The sequence below is a fragment of the Protopterus annectens genome, chromosome 3.part0, assembly GCF_019279795.1.
Source record: "Protopterus annectens isolate FY-2018-M chromosome 3.part0, PAN1.0, whole genome shotgun sequence".
Classification (NCBI taxonomy): Eukaryota; Metazoa; Chordata; order Ceratodontiformes; family Protopteridae; genus Protopterus; species Protopterus annectens.
In genome coordinates, this window is record NC_056731.1 from 1,335,154,369 (window position 1) to 1,335,180,842 (window position 26,474).

The following is a 26,474-nucleotide window of genomic DNA, read 5'->3' on the forward strand; positions in this document are numbered from 1 at the left end:
TTCTGAAGTAAAAGCTAATACCAAAGGGATATGGCTAACTAAGTCTGCAAATGACTGCAAGCTAAGAGCAGTCACTAAATCCCCAAATGACTTAACCACACTGCAGGAAGTTTTGCCCCAAATAAATAACTGGTGCCAAAATCATAGACTAAAATTAAATGCCAAAAAATATATTATTGTATCCTTTGGGAATTCATCTACCCTAGGCAACTAACATGGTGGTAATAAGCCCCTCAGAGTTGACCCAGCTGTTCAAGATTTATGAATTTATGTGGACAATGACCTAACTTCTGACCAACATTGTTGTAAGAAAGTCTATATTGCACAGCTTATAAACAAAGAGAATGTGTATAGATCTATGGATGTCATTGCCCCCTTTACTCAGCCCTAATTATGCCAGTCATTGAGTATAATCCCCCCTTGGACATGTATATGTCCAGATGCATGCATCAAGTGGTATGTCTACAGAGATACCTTACTAAAAGGGTACAAGGCCTAAACAACATGTCTCTAAATGGACTGGCTCAAAGCCTTGTCACTACACTTGGCATCCTACAGACTGCTAAGAGGTGACCTGTGTCTGGCATACAAGGCATCCTTTGACCCAGTACTGATGGATTTACTGCCATCAGCAATTCAAATAGCATCAGAAATACTCATTCTAGGGGCCTAAACCTCTTCCCTAACATCAACATAATGATTTGGCTGGATTGGTATATCTCACAGAGAATACCACTGCTCTTTAACAGACTCCCCATCCACATAAAACAAAGTTCATCACCCTGTTCATATTCAAGCACAACTTGGATCTGTGGAGAAGAAACAGAAAATTTTCCTAGAACTGCTCCCTCTACTACTAATGGACAGAATCAGATCCTAAATGCTTTATCCTATGCATGTATTCCATTCAAATTGTCTATGGCGTGATCTCAATTATTCTCATTAGGGGTAATATATAATTTCCAACCATGGGATGGGCAAGACCAATCTCTAACCAAATGGGATTGGTTAATTTGAGCACAAAAAGAGACTATGCTTAAAATGGCCCACAAAGGCAGCTAGCTTACTCCTTACCTATAAACCTATAAAACTATCCATTAATGAAAAAAGAAACAATGGCGTAGGGGTTATCCTGAAGGAACAGTATACTAATAGTGTTTTGGAAGTGAAAAGAGTGCCGGATAGAGTAATGTTTATGAAGCTGGAAATTGATGGTGTAATGATGAATGTTGTTAGTGCATATGCTCCACAAGTTGGGTGTGCAATGGATGAGAAAGAAAAATTTTGGAGTGAATTGGATGAAGTGGTGATGACTGTACCCAAGGGTGAGAGAGTGGTGATTGGAGCAGATTTCAATGGGCATGTTGGTGAAGGGAACAGAGGGGATGAGGAAGTGATGGGTAGGTATGGTGTTAAACAAAGGAATGTAGAAGGTCAGATGGTAGTGGATTTTGCAAAAAGGATGGACATGGCTGTGGTGAATATGTATTTTAACAAGAGGGAGGAGCATAGGGTGACATACAAGAGTGGAGGAAGATGCACACAGGTGGATTATATCTTATGTAGGAGGGCCAGTTTGAAGGAAATTGGAGACTGTAAAGTGGTGACCGGAGAAAGTGTAGTTAGGCAGCATAGGATGGTGGTTTGTAGGATGACGTTAGTGATTAAGAGAAGGAGGAGGAGTGTGAGGGCAGCACCAAGGATCAAATGGTGGAAATTGAAAAAGGGTAATTGTGAGGTGGAGTTCAGGGATGAGTTAAGACAGGCACTGGGTGGCAGTGAAGAGTTACCAAATAGCTGGGTAACTACAGGAGAGCTAGTAAGGGAGACGGCTAGAAAGGTGCTTGGTATCACATCTGGATAGAGGAAGGACGACAAGGAGACATGGTGGTGGAATGAGGAAGTACAGGAGAGTATACAGAGAAAGAGGTTGGCAAAGAAGAAATGGGATTGTTAGAGAGATGAAGAAAGTAGACAGGAGTATAAGGAGATGAGGTGCATGGCAAAGAGAGAGGTGGTGAAGGCTAAGGATAAGGCATATGAAGAGTTGTTTGAAAGGTTGGACACTAAGGAGGGAGAAAAGGACCTGTACCGATTGGCTAGACAGAGGGACCGAGCTAGGAAAGATGTGCAGCAGGTAAAGGTGATAAAGGATAATGAGGGAAACATGCTCACAAGCGAGGAGTATGTGTTGAGGAGATGGAAAGAGTAATTTGAGGGACTGATGAATGAAGAGAATGAGAGGGAGAGAAGGTTGGATGATGTAGGGATAGTAAATCATGAAGTACAATGGATTAGCAAGGAGGAAGTAAGGATAGCTATGAAGAGAATGAAGAATGGAAAGGCTGTTGGCCCAGATGACATACCTGTGGAAGCATGGAGGTGTTTAGGTGAAATGGCAGTAGAGTTTTTAACCAGATTGTTTAATGAAATCTTGGAAAGTGAGAGGATGCCTGAGGAATGGAGAAAAAGTGTTTTGGTACCAATTTTTAAGAATAAGGGTGATGTGCAGAGCTGTAGTAATTACAGGGAGATTAAATTGATCAGTCACAGCATGAAGTTGTGGGAAAGAGTAGTGGAAGCAAGGTTAAGGAGGGACGTGATGATTAGTGATCAGCAGTATGGTTTCATGCCGGGAAAGAGCACTACAGATGTGATGTTTGCTCTGAGAGTGTTGATGGAAAAGTACAGAGAATGTCAGAAGGAGTTGCATTGTGTTTTTGTAGACTTAGAGAAAGCATATGACAGGGTGCCTAGAGAGGAGTTGTGGTATTGTATGAGGAAGTCGGGAGTGTCAGAGAAGTATGTAAGACTGGTACAGGATATGTACGAGGGTAGTGTGACAGCGGTGAGGTCTGCGTTGGGAGTGACGGATGCATTTAAGGTGGAGGTGGGGTTACATCAAGAATCAGCTCTAAGCCCTTTCTTATTTGCAATGGTGATGGACAGGTTGACAGACGAGATCAGACAGGAGTCCCCGTGGACTATGATGTTTGCAGATGACATTGTGATCTGTAGTGAGAGTAGGGAACAGGTGGAGGAGACCCTGGAGAGATGGAGATATGCTCTAGAGAGAAGAGGAATGAAGGTCAGCAGGAGTATGACAGAATATATGTGTGTGAATGAGAGGGAGGATAGAGGAATGGTGAGGATGCAAGGAGTAGAGGTGGCGAAGGTGGATGAGTTTAAATACTTGGGGTCAATACTCCAGAGTAACGGTGAGTGTGGAAGAGAGGTGAAGAAGAGAGTACAGGCGGGATGGAGTGGGTGGAGAAGAGTGTCAGGAGTGATTTGTGACAGTCAAGTACCTGTAAGAGTGAACGGGAAGGTCTATAAGAGGATAGTGAGACCAGCTATGTTATATGGGTTGGAGACAGTGGCATTGACAAAAAGGCAGGAGTTTGAGCTGGATGTGGCAGAATTAAAGATGTTAAGATTTGCACTGGGTGTGACAAGGGTGGACAGGATTAGGAATAAGTATATTAGAGGGTCAGCCCAGGTTGGAAGGTTTGGAGACAAAGCCAGAGAGGCACAATTACGTTTGTTTAGACATGTGCTGAGGAGGGATGCTGAGTATATTGGGAAAAAGATGCTAAGGATGAAGCTACCAGGTAACAGGAAAAGAGGAAGGCCTAAGATAAGGTTTATGGATGTGGTGAGAGAGGACATGCAGGTGGTTGGTGTGACAGAGCAAGATGCAGAGGACAGGAAGAAATGGAAACAGGTGATCTGCTGTGGTGACCCCTAACGGGAACAGCCGAAAGAAGATGATGATGATGATTAATGAAAAAAGAAACACGAGCAGTCACAGAAGCAAAGGCCTGAATTATAGAAAACAGAGACAGGTCAAACAAGAAATAAGCTCAAACATGTTAAAATGCATAAAAGTTCAAAAAGAAAAACAAGCAGAGCAACTTAAAAATATCAATGTAGGTGGCATAACTAATACTGAAAAAGTAAGTCAGTTTAATCTCCATAGTAGGTAGCATCTTGAAATAAATCCCAAAGGATAGAAGTTTGGTACATCTAGAAGGGAGTAGGGTATTGGCCTCAAAGCTGCATAGCATTACATCAGGAAAATCATGTATGAGAAATGTAACATTTTTTTTTGGTTGAGTAGCTCATGCAGTATACCAACTGCCATAAACATGTTCAAGTGTTGATGGAAAAGTACAGAGAATGTCAGAAGGAGTTGCATTGTGTTTTTGTAGACTTAGAGAAAGCATATGACAGGGTGCCTAGAGAGGAGTTGTGGTATTGTATGAGGAAGTCGGGAGTGTCAGAGAAGTATGTAAGACTGGTACAGGATATGTACGAGGGTAGTGTGACAGCGGTGAGGTCTGCGTTGGGAGTGACGGATGCATTTAAGGTGGAGGTGGGGTTACATCAAGAATCAGCTCTAAGCCCTTTCTTATTTGCAATGGTGATGGACAGGTTGACAGACGAGATCAGACAGGAGTCCCCGTGGACTATGATGTTTGCAGATGACATTGTGATCTGTAGTGAGAGTAGGGAACAGGTGGAGGAGACCCTGGAGAGATGGAGATATGCTCTAGAGAGAAGAGGAATGAAGGTCGGCAGGAGTATGACAGAATATATGTGTGTGAATGAGAGGGAGGATAGAGGAATGGTGAGGATGCAAGGAGTAGAGGTGGCGAAGGTGGATGAGTTTAAATACTTGGGGTCAATACTCCAGAGTAATGGTGAGTGTGGAAGAGAGGTGAAGAAGAGAGTACAGGCGGGATGGAGTGGGTGGAGAAGAGTGTCAGGAGTGATTTGTGACAGTCGAGTACCTGTAAGAGTGAACGGGAAGGTCTATAAGAGGATAGTGAGACCAGCTATGTTATATGGGTTGGAGACAGTGGCATTGACAAAAAGGCAGGAGTTTGAGCTGGATGTGGCAGAATTAAAGATGTTAAGATTTGCACTGGGTGTGACAAGGGTGGACAGGATTAGGAATAAGTATATTAGAGGGTCAGCCCAGGTTGGAAGGTTTGGAGACAAAGCCAGAGAGGCACAATTACGTTTGTTTAGACATGTGCTGAGGAGGGATGCTGAGTATATTGGGAAAAAGATGCTAAGGATGAAGCTACCAGGTAACAGGAAAAGAGGAAGGCCTAAGATAAGGTTTATGGATGTGGTGAGAGAGGACATGCAGGTGGTTGGTGTGACAGAGCAAGATGCAGAGGACAGGAAGAAATGGAAACAGGTGATCTGCTGAGGTGACCCCTAACGGGAACAGCCGAAAGAAGATGATGATGATGATTAATGAAAAAAGAAACATGAGCAGTCAGAGAAACAAAGGCCTGAATTATAGAAAACAGAGACAGGTCAAATAAGAAATAAGCTCAAACACGTTAAAATACATAAAAGTTCAAAAAGAAAAACAAGCAGAGAAACTTAAAAATATCAATGTAGGTGGCATAACTAATACTGAAAAAGTAAGTCAGTTTAATCTCCGTAGTAGGTAGCATCTTGAAATAAATCCCAAAGGATAGAAGTTTGGTACATCTAGAAGGGAGTAGGGCATTGGCCTCAAAGCTGCATAGCATTACATCAGGAAAATCATGTATGAGAAATGTAACATTTTTTTTGGTTGAGTAGCTCATGCAGTATACCAACTGCCATAAACATGTTCAAGTGTCAGCAGCGCACAGAAAAAAAAAAAAAGATGAACAGTATAATGCAGACTGCTGTTTTCCACAGAAAGTCATTGCCAGTACAATTTCTAATTATGCGTTGGCAATGATTCATTTTTAGGGCGATTTCTCCCTTCTTAAAGTTGGTGCAGACATACAGTTGGTATACATATGTTTGGGGTGTGGGGGGTTTGTCCCCCACATTGGGGGTACAGAAGGCTTGACCCCTTGCAAAAAAATAACTAAACATGGATTTTTCACCCTTCTTTATTTCAGGCATTTTTTTCATCCTTTTGGAAAGTCAACTTTCAGGAAGTCGTCATTTCATAGTAGAACCAGGACACCAGAAAGATGTTAAAGTGACCTACTTGGATTTCAGGACATTTGTCAACGAACCACACAGTAACTTACTGGGCAAATCAGAAACACTGGAATGAGCCTCAGTGTGTCAGAATGGGTTAAGATAGCTAAAGAAAACTTAATAGAAGGTCAAAGTAATGATGTCCACTAATATGACTGGAATATTACCAGTTAGGTACTGGAGCAATTATTGCAAGTAATACTGCTAAAAGCCAGGAAGGAGATGCATATATTTATATTGATGATGCAAACATATGCAAGAGAGGTGATACATAAGAAGGTATAAAAAGGATGGGAAAGGACCATTCGAGATTAGAAAAATGTTCCAAAATGTGGCAGCAAAAAACTCAATGTGAGAAAATGTAAAACAGTGCACTTGAAGAGAAAACATATGTGAAATGAGTGCAGTCTTAGATAGGAAGCAGTATCAGCAGCAAAAGTAGAAAAGGACATGGTCATGTACAGATAAGAAAATCTTAATGTAAACAAGCAAGAAGACTGCCAAAGTGGCATACTGTTAACAACTATCATAAGGCTCTGACTTTTGATTTAATCACTAGAGATAATAACTCAAGAAATGTAAAATATGCACAATATATTTGAAAAACTGGAATTACTGTATATTTTATAGTAATTCATTATATTTTAGATCAGGATACAGCATTTTCAAAATAGAAATAAAGTAATTCTTTTGTTAGAAAACAACTCTTAAGGATCAAAAAGTAGCATTTTCCATAAACATTTAACAAATAATTTTGTTTTCATGGTTATTAATATTTACATCTTCAAACACCGGTTAAAATGCTAAAGATGGAAATAGGTAAAAAGCAGTTGCCTCTTACAGTACTTACCAGATTGAATTCTGTCCCATATGATGTTGACATAATCATCTCGATCCGCTCTTGACTGCTCATGCCAAAATCCAAGAGCGTGAAGGAATTCATGCTCAATTGTTGCAATTCGATCACAGTTTGCACCAATTGAAAGCTGTTGTTTTCCTCCATTGAGGCCTATATAAGACCAGCAGCTATACCAAAAGTAAAATTAAGAATAAAAACTTATTAGATAGTACTGTGATTTGTCTCTATCTATTAGTCATCCATTAGTCTATCTATTTATCTCTCTATGAAAGCACACAACAATGAAAGAACAAATTCTGGAAACCAAATCTCTATCTATTTTTGAATTCTGAAAATCCAAAGGTCAACTCTATGACTCTCAAAAGCTTCATTTAGTTATATATACTAACTCCACAGTTTCACAGCAGTGGTTGCCACATTATAATGCACAGTGGTTCCGCTCAAACATAGATCATCCATAGCCTGGGCTACCAACAAAGTTAAGCATACAACAAACATTTTAGGTATTCCTGACCATCACCACCAGACACAGCCACCAGTAACATAAGACATTGTGTCAAATATCCAATCAGTACCTAGACTACACATGCAAAATACTGATAAATGGCATTATAAAATGGGTAAGTAATATTGCCTACCCTGATTACTAGTTATCTGTTCACTTTGGTTTAACTGCATATTAGAAAACTAGTACAGGCAACTGCAGTCACAGATAACCTCTCCCTTGCAAACTTCAAATTCTAACAATCTGTCATCATCTGGAAATATAATTTACAAAGGAGAAAAGCTATCAAATGCAGACATGCTATAACAGAAGCACTAAAAATCAAGTTCAACTACATTGCCTGGGCATCCAAAAAGGTAAAAATAAACTCACACACACACACACACACACACACACACACACACACACACACACACACACACACACACACACACACACACACACACACACACACACACACACACACACACACACACACACACACAGCAAAAAGCTTCTGCTAGGCATTGTTTGTCTTAAAAGGTAAATCAGAAGACAATGTAAAAGTGAAACACTACAGAAACACAAGGAAATAGTTATAAAGCACACATAGAAATTACCATATAAGGCAACAAGTATACCACTGGTGTGCTTAAGAAAGATGATGGGGCATTAATGCTTATATATATTTATCTTTCAGCTCTTGGAAGTGGCCATCAGAATGAGTACCCTAGTGCAGTGGTTTCCAAACTTTTTCGATTCTCATCTCCTTTACTGAATCCAGGTTTTTCCAAGATACCCCCCTGCGGTGCACATAAAGTGCATATTTCTTTTATTTATTTATTCATTTATTTATTTGACATTTGTTTAATGAGGCTGCCCGACTGGACTAAGAGACCTGGGGAGAAAATCTCAAAAGTACAATAAAAAGACAATTACCAAAAAAAAAATGTGTACATTCTGCTTAACAGCATAACACTGATCTACTATGGTTGAGAGGTAAGCAAACCTAATGACAACCTTATTAACTTTAAATTTATAAGACCAATATTTAAAATCTGTCCCTATTATTTGGCTCTGTCCAGCATACCTCTCAACTGTATAGATTTTTGCAGAATGTCCAGATTTTTCCCTCATATTTTTGGTCTTTTTCTCATAAAATTGTTGTTTTCTGGCAAATCACTGGCAGATCATTGAGGTTGAAGTCAGAAAATAATGACAGACAGCTGAGTTTCATACTTTATACCCTTCAGAAAATTCATGCTAATGCAAAACCTGCATTTCTATCAACTTTCTAAGTTTGTGAGAACAGTACTTAAAAGTGCCCCTATTTTGTGTCTTTGTACCCCCACTATTTTTGGCTTTGTCCAGATTTCTTGGCCTAAGAGGGTGAGAGGTATGTGTCCAGTGATGGTCCAGGCTTACACAGACCCCATTGCTGCTACTGCCAGGGATCACTCTCACTCTTCACTCTTTCTCCCTGTGACACACACACACACACACACACACACACACACACACACACACACACACACACACACACACACACACACACACACACACACAAACACACACACACACTCACACACTCACACGCAGTCTATTTTGCATTCTTGCACACATTCACTCACACACATCGCTCTCACTCTTTTCCGACACAGGGTGACTGCCGTTTACCTATGCAAGCAATATACATGTGGTGTGTGACATTGTTAAGAATAATTAGGATATTCTTTCTAGTGTGAAGGAACTAAATGGAGTAGCGGGAGAGCAACCATCTTTTACTTTCAAGAATAATAGATCTCTTAAAAGGCAACTTTGTTATAAAGCTGTAAGCACCCATAAATATATTCAGTCAGACAGACTTTGCACCTATACATGTAGGAGATGCACAGTATGCTCTAGTATACATGTGGGGAGACAATTTATACACCCACAGAAGGGCTTTACAATAGAAGCTAATTTTTATGCTGATTGTTATACCAAGAATGCGGTTTGTTTTAGCTACTGTGTACAGCGTTTTGCCTTTTATATAGGTAAGACTAACCGACATTTAAAAGACAGGATTCTAGAGCACATGCATGACATTAAGAATGTGAAAGAGAGTAATGCGTTAGCTGTACATGTACAGAAAGAGGGACCTACTCATAGGTTTAAGTTTTTAGTGCTTGAGGTGGTCCCTATTAATAAGAGGGGGTGTAATCTGAGCAATAATACTGAAGCCTCAGAACAGGAATGGATACTGAAATTTCAAGCTGATAGGCCACCAGGCCTTAATAATAAAGTATCCCTTAAACCCTTTCTTAAAGCCGGGGCTCTTAAGCGTTGACATTCATTTTATAAATGGTTGTACTGTGATTTAATTGATTGAGTTTGCATTAATATTTTATATAAATTTTTATATTTATGCTATTGTTTTTATTTATAAAGTATCTTGCATATAGTGTATTTAAATGTTATATATGTTCATCTACTTGATATGAATGTAATTATTTTCTATTTTCTATTAGGTATTGCAACCATGGCCTTTTTAGTGTTAATATGGCTCTAATTACTAGCATAACTGTTATTGGTTAATTTGATATAGTGAACCTTTTTAAATGTGATGTTCTTTGCATTCACTGTTAGTCTGATGAAGCAGAAGGATTCCGTGAAAGCTGTTAGAAAAATCTACATGCTGCCTAGAAAAATATATTTACAATGTGTGCTGCTTAGAAAATATATTTACATACATGCTGCCTAGAAAAATATATTTACAATGTGTGCTGCTTAGGAAGATGTGTATTTAATCATTCAAACACATATAAGTTGTGTGATCAAATATATAGAGAAATATGTGCTTTAGTTAGGAATAAATGTACTTAATGCATTTAATTCTGTCTTACTAGAATAACAGTAGAAATAAACCTGCATATTATTGCTTGAAGTACAAGCTGCAGTGTAATCAGAAATTTGACCTTGGCAGCTTGCAGATGCAGTCTGGCTCATGTCTTTCAAGTAAAGATTATTTTGCAAAGTTAGAAAATAATAAATCTGTTCGCATGTATGTCCTCTTTCCTGCCTCCACCAGGAAGTAGCCTTGTCACTATCTCTGATAGTGCAGCTGGGACAGGAGAAACAAAAGGAGGCTTTAAGGAAGACTTACATCTATTGTATTTGAACTAATCAGAGAACCTTGAATTGGCTACATCCTCAGGAGGTCATCGTGACTGACCAGCTGTTTGCAAGGCTGCAACATTCTCATGGGAAAAGGACTTTTGAAAACACAAACTCAGCACTTTTATGAATAACTATGATGTAAAGACCCTGTCACTGACCACACCAGTAAGGTGGGCAAAACTGATAATGAAATGTATATAACCAATGTGTTTTGGTCAATAAAGCAGTCAAAATTCTATACAAACTTTGTGTATGGTTTTGCCTCCTAATGTACATTAGTGATATCTGAGTTTCTCCTGCATTATTGTTTGTTATTAATTGACATTGTGTTTGAATAACTCAATGATTTTTACAGTCTGACTCTAACAAATTTATTTAACATCTTGGTCCTAATCGTGCGGAATTCCTTGGTAAGCTACAGGTCAGAATATATAGGTGGTATTGAAGTCTGCAGAAGAAGGAAAGACCTCCGACTGAATTGTCGCCTAAAGAGGCTGTCCACTTATCTGATCTGTGGCGAAAGCGGAAAACTGGGTCCTAAAAGCCTATCAAACATAAGCAGGAGGCTCGGGTAAGCAGAATTCCTCTCTTTGTTTTGTTTTAGATCAGGGACCAGGTTACACTGTGCTATTGCTAAGGTTTGTGATAGCAGGGAGAGGTAGTCAGTATTGTATCTTGAGTCATAGATCAGGAAATAAAGCAAAACAAAGTAAACAGTCATTCTAGACACTACTGTGAATACGGGGAATAGAGATACCACGTGGTACAAGAGAAAGGGTTACGTAACAGTTCTGTTATTTTTTTCTCTCTCTCTCTCTCTCTCTCTTCTTTTTTTCTTTCAGAGACATGGGAAACGAATGCACCAAAGTTTCACGTGACCCCTAACAGAAGATGCAAAATATATGCAATTACAGAGAGCAGATAATGTGAGATATTTTGCAAAATGTGTTAACAACTATAAATTTGATAGTAAACTAGATAAACTTTCACTAGTTAAACTCCTTAAACAAGTTTTAATCTGATGCAGGGCGTCAGGCAAAAGAAAAACAGAAGCTTAAAAATTCTGAAACATTTTTAGACAACAGAGTAAAAGGTCTAACAGACAGGATCTCTGAAAAATGAAAACTTAGAGTAGACTGGACTTGCATTAATTAATGCCTACAACAGGAAAATGAGACAGTAGATGGATATTATGCTAGATTATTAAAATGCTTAAAATAACAATTAAAAATATATATATATATATATACATTTTTAAAAGGTTGCATTGCCTCTGTTAGTAGTTTTATTACAAGGCATATGATAAATCACTGAACAAGCAGGCTGCAAGCCTTACTTGAGTATGCTAGACGTACTGAAAGACACTTTAATAGTAAAAAGAAAAAAGGCACAAGTCTTCACTGTTGAAGACGGAGCTGAAGTATTTGTATTACAGTCAGGTAAAAGGGCATCTAGCTAGGGACTATAAACAAAATAAGAAAGCAATAACAGAAGATAAAGGAGATGTGGACTGACTATATAATAGTGATAATAACCAAAAATCATCAGGAAAGGTTAATAAACAAAAAGAAAATGTGAATGTAGTAGAGGGAATAGAGGAAGTACAAACAGATGTAAAGAATAAAAATGAAAATAAAATTTTAGATTTAGCATTGTTGAGCCTGGAGCTCTACCTAGCAAATACAAAACCAGAAGTAACACTTCTGGTGGAGGGAAGAAAGGTCAAATTCCTGTGTGACTCAGGAGCGTCACGGACTTTGATACACCCCTCCAAGTTACCAAACATTCTAAATCACCTAATTATATATTAGTAAAAGCAGCAAATAGACAGCTATACAGGGAACCACTTTCCCATAATATAGCAATAACTGACCCTGTTTCAGGTATGACTCAGAAAAGTAAAATTGTAGTTTCTGCAAAATATCCAGTAAACTTACTGGGAAAAGACCTTGTGCAGATATTTGGCATAGCAGTAGTTCCTACCATGCAGGGTATGGAAGCACAAAGACAAATGAATGCTCTTGTGGTGTGATCAGAGGGTGAAGCCTATTATTGGTACAGCCAGGACCTAGTTATGATTGGTCCAGGGGCAGTAACCAAAGAACTGATAAACGTAGCCATCAGTAAGGTACCCTCCCTTGACACTGATCAGCGGCACTTGTTACATTGTACTCCATACTACTGTAGCACACCAGGACCTAATAAAAATATAAGTAAAAATCCTGCTGACAAATTAATATTACAAACTTTATGCTGGGATACTGAGGGAAACAGTGTAGTAAGCTGTTCATTACCTCAGGAGTTCATGAGATTGTATAAGTCCAATAGACTGCCACATGTCAGCTTGACAAAAACAAAAGTTTTAAATGGGCAGACTTAGAAAAAGGTAACAAAATGGGAAAACAGACTGATTTAAAAATGTCAGGACAAGGGATATGAAAACAAAACTGAATTGGTTGACACAGACACATACAGCTGTACACTTGCAATCTAGTAAGGACAGCTGATTAGCATTTTATTAAAAGAAAAGAAAAGGCCTTGTGTAAAATTCCAACAACTCTGTGGTCAACAGGCAAGTCAAATGTAGGGCTTATTCAAGCAGCAGGACCAGTTACAATTACCCCAAAGTCAGCTTTTAGACCACAGAAAAAACAATACATTTTGGGAAAGAATGCAAAAGTAGAAATTAAGCCTATAATAAGCAGCATTACTCAAAAAGGAGTACTGGTAGAATCTCCTGATTCACCATGTGATACACCCTATTTCCTGTTAAAAAAAAAAAAAAAAAAAAGGCAAACGGGAATGGCAGATGTTACAAGATTTATAAGCTGCGAATAATGCAGTAATACCTAAAGCACCTACGGTGCCAGACCCACATACCTTGTTAAATTATTTAAAGCCACAACAAAAGTATTTTACTGTGGTAGATATAAGCAATGTTTTCTTTTCAATACCTATACATCCTGATAGTCAATATTGGTTTGCATTTACATTTCAGGGTAAAAGGTATACATATACCGACTACCACAGGGATATTGTGAGAGCCCAATAATATTTGCACAAAAATGGCTAGCAATCTGGCAGGGTCTACCCCACCAGAAGGTAGTCAAATTTTACTTTATGTAAATGACATCTTGCTAGCAGCACCCAGCAGCAGTGCAGGGTGAATACAGTAGCATTGTTAAAATTTTTAGTAATACAAGGACACAAAGTAAACAAGAGTAAGTTACAAACTTTGGAAAAAAACACAGGTTAGATACCTGGAATATGTGATATTCAGTAAAGGTAAAATACTAAATAGTGGGAAAGAGAAAAGGGAAAAAAAAAAAACAGCAATTTTGCAAGCACCCAAACCAACAACTAAAAAAGAAATAATGTCTTTCCTAGGTACAACTAATTTTTGTTGGAACTGGGTACTAAATTATTTTACAATGAAAAACAAAAGCAGAAATGGCTTTCTGCAGGTTGAAGCAGTTAATAGCTTCTTCATTAGTTTTAAGACTTCCAAGTTATCACAAACGTTTTTTTAGACCATAGATTGTAAGCAATGGTACATGACATCAGTATTAAAGCAACAACATGGGGATAAGCAATGCCCCATAGCTTACTATTCATTACAGTTAGACCCAGTGGTGCAATCTTTGCCTCACTGTGTACAAGCAGTAGTTGCAGCAGCAATGGCAGTACAGGCTTCAGCCTCAATGGTGTTATTCCACCCTCTCACATTGAGAATGCCTCATGCAGTTGCAATAATTCTGCCACAAGAAAAAGTTGCATACCTTTCTCCTGCTAGACATCTTTCATGTATGACCATACTGCTGAGTCAACCTCATATAAACAGTTAGCTTTACCTAGATAAGATCTTACAAATATGCCCTTGGATAATGCTGAGGTGACATATTACGTGAATGACTCATGCAGAAGGGGTCCTACAGAAAAATCTGGTGGGGTATGCAGTAGTTACAGACACTAAAAATTTAGAAGCACAAACTTTGCCACACAACTTGTATGCTCAAGCAGCAGAACTGGTAATTTTGACAGAAGCATGTATTTTAGTAAAAGGCAAAAAAAAGTAAACATATATACTGATAATCAGTATGCTTTTTCTACAGTGCATGTGTTGCACAATAATGAAGAAAATAGAGGGATGATTACATCCAGTGAAAAACCTATTAATCATGCGCAATTTATTTTGGAGCTATTAGAATCTATTCAGTTGCCTACCAAAGTAGCTATTTGTAAATGTGTAGCTCATACAAAACAACAGGATAAGATTTCAAAAGGTAATGCACGAGCTGATGCAGCTGCAAAGCAAGCAGCCTCAGACTCAGGAACTTTATTTTTTTTTAATGAAAAATTACAGCCCTTTGAGATTTTACATTTAGACATGTTAAAAACAATGCAAATGCTTACTACAACAGCAGAAAAACAAAACTGGGTAAAACAAGGTGCAATTTTTAAAATGGACTGTACATTTCCAAAGGAAAACAATATTACCGTCTAATTTATTTAGAAATGCACCTTTGTTGAGCCATGGGCAGAGCCATGTCTCAACAGGGGGGATGGTACAGTTAGTAAATAAAATATTCCAAACATATGGATACATAAATTATACAATAAAATTTTGTGCAGCTTGTCATACTTGTAACAAAGCACCATGCACAAGGAGCATTTAAAACAAGCAAGGGAGTTTCCCTACACCACCATATCCATTCCATACTATTCGTATGGACTTCATAAAGTTAAATAAATGTGAAGGGAAAAATACTGTTTAGTGATCATAGATATGTTTTCAAAATGGGTAGAAGCTTTTCCTTAAGGAATCACTGTGCTTACCACCCACAGTCAGCAGGACTGGTGGAGAGGTACAATGGGATTTTAAAAAAAAAAAAAACAAGTTAAGAAAGTTGATGAGTAAGACTCAGAAGAATTGGATTTGCTGTTTACCTCTAGCATTGCTGAGCATGAAAAACAGTAACAAATGTAAAGGATTTGATCCCCTTTAAAGTAGTATTTGGAAAGGCATATTATGTGCCTCAGTAAAAGCTCTCATGCCTGCAGGGCTGGAGGCTGACAGTTCACTAGCTAATTAAATAAAGAAACTGTTATAAATAAGACTGTTTTGCAGTTGAACTCTTTTCAGATAAACAAGAAACAAAACCAGAAGCCGTGCTGACCCCGGGGTCCTGGATTTGGCTGAAAGTCATAAAGAGAAAGAACTGGGCGAGTCCAAGGTGGGAAGGTCCGTACCAAGTACTGTTGGCAACACCCACTGCAGTAAAAATTGCTGAGAGATCATCTTGGGTTCATTTAACCCACTGCAAACCTGTTAAGAAATTCAGTTTGGACATACCACAGGAACAGGATGGCCAGAGGCAGAATAAATAAAAATGTGAAACAACCCCAGAGACATTGGTTCACTGGCCTACTGATCATACACTTAATAACTATGTTTGTAGTAACCTTTTTGTTGTTATGGTTTTTCTTGCACATAACTACAGAAGTAAAATTAATAAAACGTGATGAAGGACTGGCTACAGACTGGCACCCAAACTTTAACACATACCTGGCTATGAAACGAGTTTATGTAGAGACTATGAACGTTTCAAATTGCTGGGTCTGTACTGCAATACCCACAGCATATGGAGGACTTTTAATGTCTGCTGTCCCTTGGGAATAAATGAAACTTGGGAAAACCTGTTATTTGACACAGGCACTGTGAGATCACAGGACAAAATTGCTTTATTTTACCTGTTCACACAAAAAGAAATTGTATGAGAGTAATACCCTCCAGGTGGGCTGGAGTAATGGTAATATAACAATGTCTTATAAATGTTACATTAAAGTCAAAAGTGGGGTACTGTTTGTAATACAAACCATGATTCATATCTGAGTTCAATGAAAACTACATTAAATGCAGTATGTGACAATCTAGTCTTAACTAAGCAATTGTCTATTAGGAATAGGAAAATGTTTCATGCAGGGATAACACGTATCAGTACCAAAGTAATGATTTTATTTGTGGGAAAAAGGCATATAAATGGTTACCTGAGAATTGGTCCGGCAGTTGTTTTGGGTTATCTGGTTTCAGCAATAAGACATACTGCAGAATTACCTTTGGGTAAAATAACGTAAGGAAAACAGCTCGAGAATCTGAAGGTCCAGTGAGAAAAAGAAAACCTGTGAATCCAGTTGGTAAAATCGAAGCTGGTTGAAAAGGCCATAATTCAGTGAAAGACAAAAGTAAATTGACTCATATGAACTTGGGCAACAGTGTTATATCCAGGGCAGGAATGCCACCAGCCTATGGAGCAGTCAAATCGATCTGGGAGCTGAGGAAGCTGTCAAAAGTCATGAGCAATGCAACTTTTCCACCCTAGAATTGGTGACTAATGAACTGAATGCAATAAAAACTGTTGTGCTACAAAATCGAATGGCTCTTTACTTCACCCTAGCGGCAAGAGGTGGTACACGAAGAAGAATGCTGTGCGTACATTCCAGACAACCAACATGAAATCAATGACCACCTAGAGGTAATTCAGCAAGTATCAGCAATGACTAAACCAGGCCCAAACCCACTGACGGACTTTTTCCAGAATCTGTTTGGGGGGGTGGGGTTCCATCCTATTAAACATTTAATTGCTATTTGTGTGGGTATACTCCTAATAGGAACATGTGTTTACTGTGAAATTCCCTGCATGAAAAGATTAATAAAAAATTTGTTGATATATCTGCTACTGAAACTCTTTACCAAAGTGTTGAAATTAAAAGATTAATTTCAAATGATGCTTTTCTGAAATATAAAACCAATGACTTACTTAGCTGAAAGCCCTTGAAAGGAAAGGCTGAGGAATGAAATAATATTGTTTATGTTTTAAACAGAATAAAATGCATTAAAAGGAGGAGAATGTTAGAAAAATCTACATGCTGCCTAGAAAAATATATTTACAATGTGTGCTGCTTAGAAAATATATTTACATACATGCTGCCTAGAAAAATATATTTACAATGTGTGCTGCTTAGGAAGATGTGTATTTAATCATTCAAACACATATAAGTTGTGTGATCAAATATATAGAGAAATATGTGCTTTAGTTAGGAATAAATGTACTTAATGCATTTAATTCTGTCTTACTAGAATAACAGTAGAAATAAACCTGCATATTATTGCTTGAAGTACAAGCTGCAGTGTAATCAGAAATTTGACCTTGGCAGCTTGCAGATGCAGTCTGGCTCATGTCTTTCAAGTAAAGATTATTTTGCAAAGTTAGAAAATAATAAATCTGTTCGCATGTATGTCCTCTTTCCTGCCTCCACCAGGAAGTAGCCTTGTCACTATCTCTGATAGTGCAGCTGAGACAGGAGAAACAAAGGAGGCTTTAAGGAAGACTTACATCTATTGTATTTGAACTAATCAGAGAACCTTGAATTGGCTACATCCTCAGGAGGTCATCGTGACTGACCAGCTGTTTGCAAGGCTGCAACATTCTCATGGGAAAAGGACTTTTGAAAACACAAACTCAGCACTTTTTATGAATAACTATGATGTAAAGACCCTGTCACTGACCACACCAGTAAGGTGGGCAAAACTGATAATGAAATGTATATAACCAATGTGTTTTGGTCAATAAAGCAGTCAAAATTCTATACAAACTTTGTGTATGGTTTTTTGCCTCCTAATGTACATTAGTGATATCTGAGTTTCTCCTGCATTATTGTTTGTTATTAATTGACATTGTGTTTGAATAACTCAATGATTTTTACAGTCTGACTCTAACAAATTTATTTAACAAAAGCGCTTACTATTTTTGGATTAACGTTGCCTACTGTGTGTGACCAACGTGTCTTTTTGCTTTTATGATACAGAGTACAGTGACAGGGCTTTCAGTCTTTCCATGCATGTCATGTTTTGGAGGCTTGGCTTCTCTTGGTTAGAAACCTCTGTGGTCTCTCCAGTTACTGCTGGTGTCTGGTGAGGTACATGCATAAGGAAGTATTGTACTCAATTAGTGGTCTGATAAGGATTAAGTGCTGTGGAACTATAACCTCCCTGGTCTTGGATGTGATGCCCTTATTCATGAGATGTTCAATGTAGAATGTTTTTCTTACCACTACAGACACACTGTGACTGAAGTTTAAATTGCTATCAATCTGTGTTTCCAAGTCTTGCACAACTAAGTTAGAGCTTAGAGGGGTGCTATCTATATCATAATTAGCAGTGGCTACATCTTTTCCAAAGGGGATAATGAGTCATTTTTTGCATTAAGTTTTAGACTGTGAGTTTCCCACCAATGATTTGTGTCAGCACTTTCATTAATATGTTAACATCATTGGGGGACTCTATGATGTCACCCTGTTTATAGTTATCTGCAAACTTCGTAAGCCACAGGCCATCTACATTTGACTGGACTTCAGAGAAATAGATTCCAAACAGTAGAGGGACCTAGCACAGATCCTTGTGGTACCCCACTGGTAACTGGTCTACTGGTGGAGGTGGAGTCCCCAACTCTGACAGTGTGTGCTCTGTCAGTGAGACAGTTTTCTACCCATCTAATAATGTATGGGCTAATTCCCAGCTGTAAGAGTTTATCTATGATACCTGAAAGGGGATTGCATCAACTGCCTTGGCTAAATCAAGATAAGTGGTATGTACTGTTTTGTCCTCATCCAGGGCTTTGGTGACATTCTCAAAGAAGTCTACTAGGTTTAATATGCAAGATCTACCCTTGATGAAACCAAACTGGTTCAGGTCAAGAGTCTGCAGGTTGCCTATGTCCTTGTGGATAAGGTTCATGATGTTTCTTTCCATGGCCCTGCAGACAAGGTTAGTTAGGCTTATGAGTCGATAGTTCCCAGGGTTAGTTGATTCATCCCCTTTATGCAAAGGGATTACTGTTGCTGTTCTCTACTCTGCCGGGACAAAGACAGATCTCAGACTATGGTTAAAGAGAGTGCCAAGTAGTTCCACAAGATCTTGTTTTAGATTGTTTAGTAAGCAGCCTGGGATGTTATCTGGTCCCATAGAGGCTGTATTTTTGAACTTGGAGTGTGCTTGTGTGACCTGTTCTTTGGAGATATTTGTTAGAGGATTGGTGTCAATAATGCTTTGGATTATGTCTGGTGGGGATGGGGGGGTGAAGTTATTGCCAAATCTGTCGGCTGGCAGGTTGGCAATTTCCTCAGGTTCAGTGTGAGTGGTACCGCCCACTATACATTTGGCACATATCTGTGCATTCCCTTTTAGGTTTCAGACTTAGCTAAAGAATGCTTTATGGTTTTCTTTAGCTAGGGATACTATTTTAGACTCATAGCTAGCCTTAGATGACTTACAAAGATATCTGATTTGCTTGTTCAAGCTGTGGATGGTAGTCTTCCTCTGTTGAATAAGTTCCCTCCTGTTCTTAGATATCAGTTTATTTCTTTTGTTGTATAGCTTATTTACACTTACAGTCTAACAGGGTGGCTTGTTTTTTTCGGGAATACTTGGTTTTGCTCCTGTTGGGTATAGCAGAGTCAATGCATTTGTTTAAGTGGCTGCATAGGGCATTTCTTTATTCTTTTCCATAGGAGTCATTGTTGGCTATGTTGGCAGGGGCTTTGAAACTTTTTATACCATCGCTTAGTAGCCAATAGTTTGCTTTGCAGACATTTTTTCATTTTTTTTACTCCTGTGGGGGTGTCAGTTTTGATCTTTCCTTCAATCAAGACAGATATATGGCCTGACCTTACCAGGGAGGCAACACACAGGAGGTAGTGCAGTGAAGCCCCCCCCCCCCATGTTTGTGAGCACTAGTTCCAGGACATTTGAGCCCCTTGCAGGGGTGTGGAACAACTCTTCCATGACATTTGAATTACAAAGTCCAGGAACCTTGTAGCAATCATGTTTGTGCTCACATAAGTCACCCAACTGATGGAGGGGTAGTTGAAATCTCCTATAACCAATGTGCTTGGCTGTATATTGAGCAACTCTAGCAAGTCCAGGTAGGCGATGTGCTTCTCCTGGTTCATGATGGGGGAATCTGTAGCTAGCGATCATATGGAAGGGTATTTTTCCTATAGTTAATTAAACCTGGAGTAGCTCAAGAGAGTTGCATGTTTCACCAGTCTCGAGGTGTATTTGGATTTAATGAAGATGGATACACCTCCACCTTTGGTTCTTTCATGCTCGTTTTGGGGACTGAACATGTGAAAGGCATTGCAGCCTTGTATAGCTGGGGTGCTGTCAGTGGCCTTGAACCAGGTCTTAGTGACTGCACAAAGTAACATCAGCATCTTCCAAGGTGAGGAGTGCTTCCAGGGAGTGTAGTTTACTGTTTAAGCTCCTAGCATTAAGCAGCATGACCATGAGTTTGTCTTTGATGGATTTCTTTACCTCTGAAGTTTTGTTGTTTGAAAGTGGCCTAACAAAGGCACTATGTGGGAGGCAAGTATCTCTGCCAATATTCAAAATCCTTGAGGAGACAGGTGAAGGCCATCTCTGGCAAAGCAGCATGGACTGTCAGCTATGTCTTCCCAGGTAAACAGATACTGGATCCCCCTGGAGTGACACCAGAAGCTAAGCCAATTATTTAAATCAATCATTTTTTTGTATTGTGGCATCATCTTCTATGAAGGTAAAATGATGCTTAGGGCTAGGGATATTCCTGCCTGGGATACATAAACTGAAAGTTCAGTCATGTGTCTCCTCATATAGTCCAGAGAGGTACTTCTCAAGTCATTCACACCAACATGTACTATGTCAGTCAGAACAGTACTTGTTGCTGAGTGACTTGAGTGCATACATGATTTGACAGATCCTGGCACCTGATAGGCAGCTGACCATGAACTTTTCCTTGTTCTGCCTGGTGAGAAGGACATCTGTGTGTTTCACTATTGAGTTGCCTATGACCAGAACATTAGGTTTTGAGGTGTTTTGCCTTAGGGGCTTAATTGTTGAGACACTGATATGTGTGTTGTTAAGTGTAGTGGTGGATTCTGTTCATGTACCAGTATGTTTATGTTGCTTGCACTTGGACATCACTGGTCTTTTGGTTGGTCCTTAGTCAGTACCTCTGATTATGTGGGGTTATGTGTCTTGACCTGTGAGAGGGGAGTTGTGTGTGCTGACAACCTGTTGTGTGTTTTGTATATTGTTATGTGAGTGGACTGATTCTAATTTCATGGTATAGTTACATCTCTCACATGCTGTGTTGGTTTGCTTTAGGAACCTGAGGCAATTACTACATTGACTGATTCTAATTTCAATGTATAGTTACATCTCCCACATGCTGTTTGTTTGATGTAGGAATAAGTGATTGTCAGTTTACATAAGGCAATTATTACATTGCCTCAGGATGCCCATGTCAATCAGGTTGGCTGGAGAAATGGTGGCAAACTGTCTGTCCACTATGGCTGGTATATATTGCAGTAACTAGTGAAATTGGGCTAGATAGACTATGGTTTACTTGTGAGAACAAAGGCAGCAATTCTGTAGATGGCTAAGGGTGGAAGACTGTGTCAGTGTCTCAGAATGCACATGTGAGTTGCTCACTAGGTAGCAATGCACAACTGCATTACACATAGAGAGGCCATGGAGCTAAAGAGGATTCTCTAGCAGATATCAACGGAAAATTGTGTTTCTAAGCATTTGCATCTATACACGGCAGTGCTAAACCCATAGTGCAGTGTGCAGCTACTCACAAACGTGGGGCTTAAATACAAGTGAAGATAAACAGTTTTAACACAAATTAAGCAATAAGAAAGCCCAAAACTGAGCCTTTTTCCAGCAATCGTAAACTCAGATGGGTCCTGGGCTATATACTTATGCCACAAGGGTGCATTAGGGCCTTCTTAATGTAAGATGGGTGGTTTTAGCGCTCAAGTAATGCAAAACAGCCTAGATTCAGCAAATCTGACTCTAGCTTATTCTATGAAATGCAGAAGTATCAGAAATTCAAAATGCAGAAAAAAAAAAAACAGTCACAGCAGTAAAAAGAGCAAAAATAAAGCAACAATTAAACAAAATACAGTTCAAAAGTGCAATGCAAACTTAAAATATACTTATTTTTTGTTGAACACAGTGGATGCCTTGGATTTAGTTCAGATTCACTCCAGATCTCTGGCTAAAATACAAGCAAAGTTAAACAGTTTTAAGACAAACTAACCAATAGGAAAGCCCAAAACTGAGCCTTTTCCAGCAATCCGCAATTCAGATGGGTCTTGGGCTACACACTTCTGCCACAAGGGTGTAGGAGGGCCTTCTTAATGTAGGATGGATGGTTTTAGTGTTCAAGTAATACCAAACAGTCTAGATTCAGCAAATCTGAATCTAGTCTATGCTATGAAGTACAGAGGTACTAGAAATTCAAAGTGTTTTATACTGTGATGTTTGGAGGGAATAAGTAATTTTTTACAGCTTTCCTGTTTTACTGATTATTGTTGCAAAGATCCCTGGGAATAAGGCACATTTTTTTTGGTTTAACCGTGGAACAACCTACTGGTTTCTTTGTTGCACCTTCTTCCAACCACAAAAAGAAAAAGATTGTTAAGCAGCCTTTGCCACCACAGCAGGATGATATTTTGCCTGAGCCACAGGTGGTTGACTGCTGTGGCCAAACCTGTCTCCACAGAACACTCATATTGTTCCTTGGGTCCCACTGGTGTAGTTCTTACAGATGCTATAAACCGAGGGTTAGATACATCCTGTGTGGCTGTTGGTGTGCTCTTATCTGGCAAGGGAGAGCCATTCTTGTCAGTCCAGGGAGAAGGTCCAGAGAATGTCTGTATGCTTCAATCGCAAAGCTGTGCTCGTCCATATCAAAAGGAAACAAAACATTAAACATATGTCTTCTCCTGTCTCAGTGACACTAAACAGGAGTCAATTATTGGGCTTAGCTTAGTTTTCAGTGCAGGCTTTTGACCCTTCTTATATGGCTGGTTCTTTTAAAACAAAAAAAAAAATTTCTTTTCCTGAATAGATCCAAGAATTTGAACTGTAACAAAGATTGTGAAGGACAAATGTAATTTCTCCACAGATTTCTGATTCAGATTCTGATAAGAATGTGACTTCAGATAGTCCCTCTGAAGGATTCTCTTTCTCTGACACTATTTCCAGAATGAATCATTTCAGTGGGAAAACAGTGATTTTCCTCAGACCCTCAGAAATATAATGATTTATTACACCTGGAATTTCCAGAACCTATGCTTATTCCTTCTGTTCCTCATGCATTAGAGGATATTTTTGTCACAGCCTGCAATTTCCCTGACAGTCTGCCTGCTGTTCCCTAACAAGCAGATGGATCATATAAGGCTCTTCAGTCTTTTAATTTTTATCCACTAATCTCAAACCTGACCCAGTAGCTCTAGGTTTAGAAAGCCCTGTCGCTGCTAAGTATTTTATTAATACAAATCCCTCTCCTTTTGACAAGGATTGAAACGTTTTTAATATGGTCAGTGAAAACGTGCATGTTTCTGCAACTCTTTTGTTTTTAGAACAGGCTCATATGTTGAAGTCTGTCCTGTTTAGATCTATTCCTGAGGTTTTTCACCCAGACTTACATCTCAGCAAAGGAACTCCTCAGGATTATGGATCTTATGGCATCAATGATATTAATGATACCTCTTGCAAAAATCCAAATTAAACAGTTTCAATGGTACCTGAAATCTCCATGGCCCCAACACCCCTTGACTTTTCAAATTCCATTTCTAGGATTTGTGAAAAGGGAACTTACATGGTAGAGAGGCACCAAATCTCTTAGAATCCAGATTTCCCATTCTCCTCTACTTATCTAGCGCTGTCAGTCACTACAGACACCTCAGACTTTGCTAAAATGCAGGGTTTTTTATAATAAAAATGACAGACCAAAACACATAAACATGAAAGTGATGTGAGCTCTTCTAAATTCTCTCAACTCTCTAAATCCTATGTGGTCACCAGGACCTCTACTAGTGTTTACAGACAACACCACAGTGATGTGGTACATAAACAAGAAAGGGGGAGCCAGATCTTACTCTCCATTCAGACTAGCTATGGTAGCCAGGAATATAACGTTTTTCAGTACACTCTCATGCTACAGGCCTCTAATATTCCACTAAAGCAAAATTACATGACAAACAAGCTAAGACTAATACAGAACCTTACAATTGGAGAATGAATTAGAGGGTTGATCCATCTATGGAGAAAACCTGAAATAGATCTTTTTGCCTCCTTTCTAAACAATGAATTGGCAAAATGTTGCTCCAGTACTACATGCAAGAAGGCCTGGAAGACATATGTATTTTCTTTTCCTTGGATATGAATGTGCCTGTATGCTTTTCCACCATTTCCACTGATATCCAGGGTATTTCTGAAGATTCAGAAGGACTCCCCAAAGATCATTGTGGTGACTCCCTTTGGGCCTAGGCAATAGTGGTTCTCCCAAATTCTGGAAATGGCCAGGGGCAATTGTCACAAGTTTCCTCAGAGATTAGATTTATTCACACAAGACCAGTGGTGTCTGATGCATCCTGACCTCAAACAACTGCAACTGATGATAGGATCTTTGCAACTTTCAGGAACCTGTTTTTCTGAGGATGTATAGCAGGTATTAAATAGATAAAAAAAACTGCTGCTATAAAATCATACATTAGCAAAAGGAAAAGGTTTTCTAGTCAGTGCCAAGAAAAGAACCAGCACCTATTCAGGGCTAGTGTTTCTCTGGTGTTACATTATTTGTGTGAGTTACTATCCTATGGCCTGTCTTACTCTTTGATCAAAGTTTATTTGTTAACCATTTCAATGCGTCTGCCTATAGACCTCCCTCTTTCAATGTAGTCTCATGTGAAAATATTTTCAAAATGGGTATTGCACAAGAAGCCTTTGTGAAAACAGATGGGTCCTCCTTGCCATCTTAACATTGTGTTAGAGAAATAACTCTTACTTATTGCTTTGATCCCTCAAAGAAGAGTATTTGACTTGCAAGCTCTTATGGTGGGTCAAATGTATCTAATTTGTACAAAGAAGTGGTTTCTTTGAGAACTAATCCTTGTTTTATGCCTAAAGATGTATATGAGTTTACTTTAAGCCAAGCTATCCATCTCCCTGTCTTTTTTGCAGAGCCTAAAAATGAGGGAGAAAGGTTACTTCATACCTTGGATATCTATACACAGCTCAGGTACTATCTTGACAGAACAAAATCTTTCAGAACTTCTGATCAGTTGTTCATTTCTTGTAAAGGTAAGAAGAATGGACAACCAGTGTAAGAATATACTGTTTCCAAAATGGTTATCTCATGCTATTATACATTGTTACTTCCACTATAACAAAACTATTCCAAGCAGGGCCAAGGGATCATTCTCCCACAAACTTGTATTTATATGTGTTTTTTGGAACAGGTTGGAGTAAAGAAGTATTTTATGAGAAGCGGCACATTGGTTCTCTGCACATAATTTTACAAAGTAATTTAAACTAGATTTCTTCCCCAGGTATAACATAGACTTTGCCAGGACCACTATCAAGGGGTTCCTGGACCATCATCCTTCTTTATCTCAGTCTTTCTTAGTTATGATAATCTACCCATAGAGCTTAGGCTACTGCAGCAGTGATCAGCTGAAGAAAATCGTATTTTTGTGTGAGTAAATTTACTGTAACAGCAGATGTTTGAATGATCATTGCTGCAATAACTGCCTCTTCCTCCACCCCTGTTTGTGTATGCCTTTTCTGCCAGGATGTGGACATTTATTATTGCTATTATTATTATTATTATTATTATTTTCCTAGCATTGTCCTTCTCTGGGCTTCAGCCTTACTCTCCCTCTGTTGGCATGAAGTCTGTATGGTATGGCACCAGGACTTACCTTTTAGTCACCTCAGCTCAAGCTGACTAACAGTTTGAGTGCATGGAGGGTGTCTTGAATCTTTGGAAGCTGGCCAGCAGTTATGTCATTGACAGGATGTAATTCATATAGCTTAGGCTATTGTGCATGTTATGACAAGTTTACTTACATAACTGTACT

At 38.9% G+C, this 26,474-nt stretch overlaps 1 protein-coding gene across 1 annotated transcript in view; it reads right to left on the reverse strand.

The window, feature by feature from the left end:
• LOC122797066 (meprin A subunit beta-like) overlaps window positions 1–26,474 on the reverse strand; it is a 380,136-nt gene that overhangs the window by 289,645 nt on the left and 64,017 nt on the right. Inside the window, exon 4 of the mRNA XM_044065841.1 lies at window positions 6,851–7,026. Coding sequence (XP_043921776.1) covers window positions 6,851–7,026 — 176 coding nt within the window. The remainder of the gene's footprint in view (window positions 1–6,850; window positions 7,027–26,474) is intronic.